This window comes from Anser brachyrhynchus (genome assembly GCF_964034855.1).
Source record: "Anser brachyrhynchus genome assembly, chromosome: 18".
Lineage (NCBI taxonomy): Eukaryota > Metazoa > Chordata > Aves > Anseriformes > Anatidae > Anser > Anser brachyrhynchus.
In genome coordinates, this window is record NC_137711.1 from 7,830,825 (window position 1) to 7,840,086 (window position 9,262).

Genomic DNA, 9,262 nt, shown 5'->3' on the forward strand with positions numbered 1-9,262 from the left:
TTTAGCAAAATGCAATTTTCCTCCTACTACTTAGTACTGGGCATGTAAGGAAGTGCTTGGTTTTGAAAAAGTTACAAGAAGAGGAGATGAAGTTACATCAGAGCCACTCTGGTTTAAGAACACAGTGCTAGGCCCACCCAGCAGGATTAAATGGTCAATAAAAAGACAGAAAAATCACTAATGTGAGATGAGAATAAAATTCTAGTGCATGCGAGAAGACTCCTGTGCAATGGGAAATGCTGGACCTGGAGTAAGTTGGGGCTATGGTTCTCTGTAACTCTGACACCTTCAGCCTTTCCTGTTTTTTGCTGGTGAAGTGTTCAAAAAATAAGTACTGAAGCCATACAGCTCACAGAAGCAGATCAAAATGGAACAGATATTGGCAAAGTTCCATTTTACCAGCAGGCCTGATTCAAGATCCGGAGATTGCTCAATAATTACAGTGCTTGTGATAATCTTTAATCATAGTTTAGCCTGCTGTTTTTCTTCATGCAGTTACCAAGCTCCGAGATCCCTACTTCTGCACAGTCTGTTCAGCCCAAGTCCAAAAACATAAGAGGCAAGATTTTATTTTGTTTTTGTAAGAGACAATGATTAGTCTGTCACAATGTGTTTGTATTTATACCTCATCACCTGTCTGTTCTGCCTTCCTCCCTATGCTTAAGTTTTATCCAAATTGTCAGGTCTGCCACAGAATTGGGAATATCCAACATACCAGGTTCTTACAAGTGTTATGGAAAAAACAAAAACCAAAAAAAAAAACAGGTAGACAAGAGGAAATGCAGCAGTGCCTCGAGATTCAGATGTGAATGCAAACTCAAACTTCACAACCCACAAAAGAATCCACACAGGAGCTTGCCTTGGACATGAAAATCCATAGGGAGCTGGGGCCCAGCTCTGCTTGCCACTTTGGTTCTTCCAAATCAGCAAAATCAGAATGAATTTTAAGGTATTTTGAGCTGGTAGCTCGGCAAAGTCCTAAATCAGTCCTGTTTAGGTCACTTAAAAGTGCTGCGGACACACGCAGCCAGTGGGCTGCTGAGTCCTGCTGTGCCCACCCCAAGACATGCGGCCCCAAATTCTGGAAGAAGGTAGACCTGGATCTCCGTGGCTCTACCTTTTGTGGTGCCACAATTTATAATGTTTTTTTTTAATCTTGTCTTCTGCCATCTGGCAAGTCAATAATTAATCCACCCCCTACAAGGACATCTTCGAAAAGGCTGACCAAGCAGTGCAGCCTACAGCGTTCAAGGGACAAAGAAAATAAGACATTTGTGCCACGTTTGCCCTGAGCATGTTCCAGGGAGCCGTAATTACACACCACATCCCCTTTACGCCAGGTGCTGTACCAACAGAGCTGGAGCTTCCCTTGGCCCTGTGCAACCTCTCCCACAGACCCCAGGTGCCACTTTGCGTAGGTTTTACTCAATTTTTGCTTTAACCAACGTATCCCGCAGCCTCAATGCAAGCACATGGCCCTGGGCAGTCACTGCAGGGCTCAAGGGCTTCTTGGGGCCTGCCTGGCAGCCCCACAAGCCAGGCAGCCCTGCCTGCTGGTGGCTGTCCCCACCCACAGCTGGTTCCTGGGCAGCAGGGAAGGCAAGCAGACACTTTCTGTGTCCCTGCACTTCATTTCCCCTCCTTTCCTTCAGCCCCCCCCCAGAAAACAGTGCCAGCAGCCCCCTGCTGCAGCCAGGAGGCCAAGGCCATGGAGACCCTCCAGCAGGTGTTTCAGAAGGTGGAGAAGATCGGGGAAGGCACCTATGGCGTGGTGTACAAGGCTCGCAACAAGCGCACGGGGCAGCTGGTGGCCCTCAAGAAGATCCGCTTGGACTCGTGAGTGGGGCCAAGCCCCGTCCGCAGGGACACCATGGCCCAGCCCAGCATGGGAGTGAGCAGGAGGGCCCTGAGCACAGCCTAGTGTCCAAAATGGTGCTAGAAGCTCAAAAAGAGCCTGCCATGAGAGAAAAATTCTCTCCAGGCTCACATGAGCACAGTTAGGGCCCAGCCCCGGCACCATGGCCCAGGGCTGGGGAGGCAGCCACCATGTTGGGAGGTAGCCTCTCCCTCAGCAGTGCGGTGCTGGGGCCTGGTGAGGCTCAGCACCCAGCAGAGCTGACTTGGGTGGGGACTGAGTACATAAAAGCTTATCCCTGGTTCTCTGGGTTGGCCCTGGGCTGTTTCTGCACTGAGGGGTGTCACTGCAGATAGGCAGCCATGGTGGTGGGACTGCACCCCATGACTGTCCCCTCCCTCACCACCCCTGTGGCTCCATTTCCCCCCAGCTCATGCTCTGTTCCAACCCAAACCTGGGGTGCCCAGTATGAGACCCTTCCCTGGGCCCAGAATAGGGTATGGTGTCAGGGAGAAGGGAAACAGCACCCTGCCAGGCTGCAGGGTCCAGCTGTGGGACAGGGTGCCCTACAGCCCACCTTTACCACAGGGAAACAGAGGGTGTCCCCAGCACAGCCATCAGAGAAATCTCACTGCTGAAGGAGCTGAAGCACCCCAACATAGTCAGGTAAGAGCCACATGAACCCTCCCCATCACCTCACTGACCAGCTTCTGCTCATCGACATGGCCAGCTCCAGATCAAGCAGCAAGAGGGGCCTTTCAGTCCTTCACTGACTACACAGAAAGAAGCAAAACAAACAAACAAACAAACCAAAACATACAAGAATCACTTCCTTAATGTACAGCAGCAGCTCACAGCATTACTACTTCACCAACACAACCTAAGTTCAGACTACTGCTGCCCCTTCTCCTGGGTGCTGCTTTTATACCTAACTCACTGCTCTGCCCCAGAGGGCTCTCAAAACAGATGCACCTGTGGGAGGGAGGAGGGATGTTTAGGAATTGACAAAGGTCTGGAGAAGGTCGCTCCAGGTGCTTTGTAACAGGCTGTAACATCCCTGTGTAGTATGGATTCCCACACAAAGGTACTGAAGGGAGTGCTTGCACTTCTCTTGCAGGCTCCTAGATGTCGTGCACAGCCAAAAGAAGCTGTATCTGGTATTTGAATATCTCAATCAGGACCTGAAGAAATACATAGACTCCTCCCAAACTGGAGAGTTTCCTTTAAGCTTGGTCAAGGTACAGTGCAGAAAGAGTGAGTGCTAGTAGGCCCGCAGGAGTGTGTGTCCTTGCTGCCTTCTGCTGGTGAGAGCCAGCACTGAGCTGCTTTTAGCCAGACTGCACTGGGAAGAGATTCGTCCTTGGCTGGAGTTATTCAGCCTGTCAGATCTCTAACACTACAGCTGGGAAACATCCTGGTGCTATTGCTCAGGGCATTTGTTTCCCAGCTGTTTCCAGGCTCTCCAGCCCATCTCATTGTTGAATAAACTGTTGATATGAGGATAACAGAGGAATCTATTGCTAATTGCTTTTGTATGGAGTAATGGATGAGTGGAAGGGACTGCCACTGCTTGGATGGGAATGTCTCTGTTCCCCTACAGAGGGGGAGCATTTTGTGTGCATCTCTGGGTAGTAGCCTGCAAGCCTGGTGTTGCATTATAGCAAGGTCATATTTCCCATTCAGGTTGATAAATGATCCAAAGTGTGTTGGTTCACATGACCAAACCTTTGAAAGGGTTTCAGTTGTGGCCTCGTCTAAAATCTCTTCTCTCCTCAGAACTACCTTTTCCAGCTGCTGCAGGGTGTGAGCTTTTGCCACTCGCACAGAGTCATCCACAGGGACTTGAAGCCACAGAACTTGCTCATCAATGAAGCAGGAGCCATCAAGCTGGCTGATTTTGGTCTGGCAAGAGCTTTTGGAGTTCCCTTGCGGACATACACTCACGAGGTACTATTGAGACTCCCTGCCATCTGAGAGCACGGTCCACAATCTGTAGTGGGTGAACAACAGCAACGCAAGTGACTTGATCCACAGCTGTGCCTAAACACCTGCTCTTAACCTCACCTGTAGCTAAGGGGTTATCTTGTGTCCCCACAGTGTGCTGATTGCTTTTATCCCAGCCTGCCTGCAAGCTGGGTTCCCACCTTCTTTGCATAGTGTATATTTTTTCCAGTGATCTGCTGAAAAACAATCTGTTAATCGTAATCATGCTGTCACTAAGGTGTCTGCTAATTAGGCACGGACTTAGCACACTCTGATTTGTACAGTCACTGCAACACAACTCAGAAAAGAGAATCCCATGCCTCTACACAAAGCCTGTTTGTTGGTTCCTTACCAGGTGGTGACTTTGTGGTATCGAGCCCCTGAAATACTCCTGGGATGCAAATACTATTCGACTGCTGTGGATATCTGGAGTATCGGCTGCATCTTTGCAGAAATGGTAGTATGGGTTTAAATGGTGTCTTTAATGAGTGGGGAGGACACAGCTGCAATGGGAAGTGGAAAAGGAGGGGCAGGATGCAGAAAGTACTGTGGTCCCCCCCGTGTGTTGGGGTGTGTATTATGGAAACTCCACCCTGAGGGTGGCTGGTCGTTAACTGAACACTCGGAAGGAAATCTACTGGCTCTAGGGGCTTGGCAGAAGGCAAAGCAGCCTCTGTAGTCCAGTTGCAGCGTCAATATGTGGTGATATCAGACTTCAGTCTTGCTGCTGCAGCATTCTGAACCTGGGAGGAGATGACTCTCTTGCATGTGTCCCCCAGCAGGTTGCAGAGAACTAGCACTTCAGAACACGGCACAACATTGTTGTTTGGGCCTCGTAGGTGCCCATAGTCTACTTTGAAGAGCTCAACATCCCTGCAGTGAGACAACACTGCCCGTAGCTCCCAAAACCCATGAGGTGCACATCAGCAGAGCCTGGGCAAGTAGGTGGGGAGGGTGCTAGCCTGCAAGAGAAAATGGTAGGAAACTGGAGATGAAGAGGGATAAGGGTCTGGTTGTGAGTCAGTCTCAGGGGGGCCTGGGTCCATGGAGGGGAGCTGGAGACAAGCCCTGGTGAGTTTCACAGCCACTGCCTAAACTGTCCTGGTCTGCAGACAGAATTTTGCAGAAGGAAATAGGGCACAAAGCTAAAGGAAGGGTGGGAACTGGCTGCTTTTTTTTTGCCCCAGGTGACCAGGAAGGTCCTGTTTCCAGGGGACTCCGAGATCGATCAGCTCTTCCAGATCTTTCGCACCCTGGGTACTCCCACTGAGGCGACCTGGCCTGGGGTGACTCAGCTGCCTGACTACAAGGGGGACTTTCCTCGGTGGAGAAGGAAAGAGATGAAGGAAATCGTTCCCAACTTAGATCGAGATGGCAGAGATTTATTGGCAGTGAGTGAGGGTTCATAACAAGACCTGGGGAGACAGGACCCTATCAAACTGGGCAAAAAACAGATAGTTGGGACTGATCTACGTTGAAGTGCGTTAGCTGATTTGGCTCTCATGTTCATCTTTGCCATCACATAAAGACCAAGTCATGGAATAGGGCTCAATGCTGGCTCTGAAATAGGGCCGTCACTGTAGGTTCCCCTAAGACGCCACTGCACGGAGGGTCAGAAAGCCCTTGTAATGTAACCCACATGGTAACTTCAGCTGTGGGTTACTCCTGAAGCCCAGAGAGGAGATAAAGCAGGAACAACATCTGCATTTGGGCCCAGCCATGTGCAGGTGCAAGCAATCAATTGGCTTGTAGAATCCTAAACCTGGTGGGTTTTTCTCTTGGCAGCAATTGCTCCTGTACGACCCCAGCAAGCGCATCTCAGCCAAGGCAGCCCTCAGTCACCAGTACTTCTTCTGGAAAAGCCCGCAGAGCACCGAAGAGCAACGTGTGATGCACAGACACTGCAGATGAAGTGACGCGGCTCTCCCCGTGCACTTGTAGCCCTGGGTAGCAGTGCAGGTCTGGTTTGGGGCACTTAGCAGGGGACTAGCTGGGACTCGGGGCCTCACTTCTGAGGAGCCCCGAGGGGAACGTTCTTGCATTTAGAGACTCTCAGCCTGTTGCTGGAGGAAGATTTGCTAGGTTATGGCCAGTAGAGCTGTTTTGAAGAGGTCATGTGGAAAGGTGGGGTTATTTATCAACATAAAACACTGACATATAAATGATAGAGCATACTTGTCCTTCATTAGCCAGCAAGCTAAGGTGACACGATGTTCTGGAGCATCACCAGCTCTTGCTGCAGGTCTGACGGTGGCAGTTCCTGACACCAGGGTGTGCTGGAGCTCCACTGTGGGTAGGACATTGCTGCTCTCAGCCGTTTGCTGCTGTTAACAACCACCTTTGTCAGCGTTAGACTCGTTGTTTAAGTTGAGCTGTTTAATAGAGCTAACATTCTGCTGTTTTGCAAGCTGAGGAGTGCTGTAAGGTATCTGAATTTGTGCTTTAGCTGGGACTGAGGAGCCAGAAGATCCAGTTAGCATAAGGCGCTTGCTGCATGTGGTTGGAAACAGTGACAGCTGAAACACCAGCTTCCCATCATCAGTCCAGATGTAACACTGGTTCCTTTGCTTTATTGTCTTGGAAAAGTTATTGCCTTCAAGTGTTTGGAGAATTATAACTAACTTTTAATGTGTTTTTGACATCTGAGATTTTTTTTTCCAATACAGAAAAAAATAAAGGCTTGTCATTTGTTCAGAAACATCTGTGTTTATTGCTTGGCTCAGCCCGTCAGGCTAGTGACGCAGGACAAGCTGGCTGGTCCCTTTTTTTTCCACAGACCTCTTCTCCCCTCATCATTTCCTGCACTCTTTCTTTTATTCTTTCCAGCTCACATCCTTGGCAGGTGCAGAGATGCGCTCTCGATTCTGTTGAGGAACAAGGGGCCGATGGTTCTTCAGCCCAGTGCTGTCTCAGTACAATAAGATGGGATTTCTTTCCAGCAGTGGTTGCCACAGACAAGTTCAGAGTTAGGTCCTACTTATTTAAATACTCGAGACAGATTTTTAACTTCGGGAAGCCAAAGTTCCGAAAGTTCTGTTTTTCATGCTTGTGCACATGCAGCCCTCTAAAACCTGTGAGCCTACGAGCTGATTTCAGCACAAGCTGACTGCTCTCAAAAGCTGTCACATTCCTAGAACTTAGTAACAGCTAAACAACATGGTGAAGGGGAGAGGCTGCTGCACATCTCAGCTGCAGCATAAACCCCTCACCACCTATGAGACAGCAGAAACCTTTAGACTTCTCCCATAGAAAATCCCCTCTCAGCCCAGAACCTGCCTGTCTGAAGCCAAGCTCTGTTAAACTTCGGCTTGCTCCTTCTTCCCACCTGAGAAAAGGCAGCAGGTGGCTCTGCTTAATTCCCAACATCAAAAAGACCTCTGTCAGCTCTACTGAAGCAGCCACCCCACACACACCCCCAAGAGCAACACCCTGGGAGCTGTTGCTCACCTCCCTCTGGCCCTGCCCTGCCGCCCGGCTGAATTCCCCCTGCAGGTTTAGCAGCCGCCAGGACCTGGGTAGCTCTCCTGCCTCTGCAATTTGCACAAATTAGGTTTTGGGGAGGGTTGCTTTGCTTTTGAAGCTGTTGTTAGGAGTCATGCTGGAGTGCCTGCCTGGAAAAAGGTGTGCTGCTCATGCTAGGGAGGCACAATTTTCTGATTGAGCAGGGAAAAGCAGGCAGCTGGGCTCTCCCAGCAGCCTTGAGAGCTACATGGCAGGAAAACCGAAGTCCTACTGCGCTCCTGCAGCATCTCTTGTCCTCCGTATGATAACACCCAGCTTGCAGGGGCATGTTTGAGAGACCTGGATGAATTCTGCTGTGGGAATCATTTCCCTGCCTTTACATACATGTTTTAAAGTCAAATCATTTTGTACAGACAATGCTCCATTGTTTGCTCTCTGCAGACAAGTGCTCATGCTGTACCTAACAATTTGCAGAAGTGTTGGCTTGCTTTCTTTTTCTTCTTCTTCTTTTTTTTTTTTTTTAAGACCTATGTTAGGAAATAAATTTCAAGGGCATTCATGCGGTCCAGAACTATAACTAAAAATACTATGGCTCATCTAGCCCAACAAAATGAAGCAACATGCTGAATTTCAGACATTTGTGACCCAACCCCATTGTCAGCAAAGGGAACTAACAACAGCTGTGTTGAAATAGCTGCTCTGGGAACGCCACGATCCAACCCCATCATCCTGTGCCTGAGAAGGGAGGAAAAGCACTACCTGGATCCTCCTGAGCAGCTCACGACCCTGCCAGACAGCTGGGCTCTGGGAAAGCCCCCTGGCTGTGTGGTGCTTCCTATGGACACATCAGGAGGACACGATGAGAGTGGCTTTCTGCAGATAAGGACCGCTTGATAGCAAAGACAAGGATTTTTCTGTTGTTTTTCCAGAAACAAAAGGCAGACCAGCCATCCAAGGGAGACTGCTCAGCCAGCTAGACCGCTCATCCAGCTAATCGTCTCTTAACATCTTCACCCAGCCATGGATAAATACCTATTATCCCCATCACGCAGCCAGGGAGCGCATTATCCAAAATGATCAACCGACTGCCTAATTACCAGAACTCCAAATCCCTTAGTTACACAGCATTCCCTAAAACTATTTAAACAGCACTTCAGGAAAGAGTCACCACGTGACCGTCAGGCTGCTATAAAAACAAGCAGGGCTTTATCTCATTTGCAAGGGGAGCAGTGAGGAAGGAGGGCAGCCCTACAGCCCAGCACCCTGCCCCATGGGTAGGCTGGCAGCAAACTCACGTGTCTGGCTGAGCTCGGTGGAGATAGATCTTCCCTGCCTTCAGCCAAGGGGTGTGAAGCTGAAGCACAAGATTGCTCCCAGCAGATTTGGAAAGGATCCATTGGTGTGCTGGGCTGTAAGGGCCAGGCTCCCCCCAGGTTTTGGGGGCTGTGGTTGTTCTGCTACTTGCACTGGTCCAGGGGTCCTTAGTTGTGGTGGGATGTAATCCTTACCTGGCCTCGGTCCTGTGCTCCGAGGGGCTCACCCATGCAGCGTTTCTCTCCTGATGTGTCCCCTGGTCCATCGCAGCCCAGCTCCAGCCCCTGCTCCTGGCCCGGCCCGGGCAGGAGGTGATGCACAGTGCCCCGCGTGCCGGCAGCGCTCTGCCAAGAGGGAACGGGCTGGGAGCAGCCACTCTGGGGTGCGTGCAATGGCTTTCCCCGTTGTAAACCAACAAATTTCCCTGTATTGATCATGCCAGTTGAGACAGGCCACAGTGGCAATTAACATTGACACTACAGGGCATAGGACAGAGCTCCTTGACTGGAAATGTGGCATTTCCTTAGCTGGACTTATTTTTTTAACTGAACGCTGCCTACCAGCAGGAAGGCAGCAAGACTGAGTTGAGTTTGCCAGCATGGGATCAGCTTCTTCTGGGAGTCCAGACTCCAAATCCCAGGTAGGCTG

The 9,262-nt window shown here is 50.1% G+C and overlaps 1 protein-coding gene across 1 annotated transcript; it reads left to right on the plus strand.

Moving 5' to 3' along the window:
- Window positions 1–46: 46 nt before the first annotated feature.
- On the plus strand, window positions 47–8,972 carry CDK3 (cyclin dependent kinase 3). Its single transcript, XM_080560882.1, has 7 exons — window positions 47–1,836; window positions 2,444–2,521; window positions 2,973–3,093; window positions 3,632–3,802; window positions 4,194–4,295; window positions 5,026–5,229; window positions 5,624–8,972. The coding sequence occupies exons 1-7, from the start codon at window positions 1,463–1,465 to the stop codon at window positions 5,747–5,749; spliced, it is 1,176 nt and encodes a 391-aa protein (XP_080417008.1). The 5' UTR covers window positions 47–1,462; the 3' UTR covers window positions 5,750–8,972.
- Window positions 8,973–9,262: the final 290 nt, after the last annotated feature.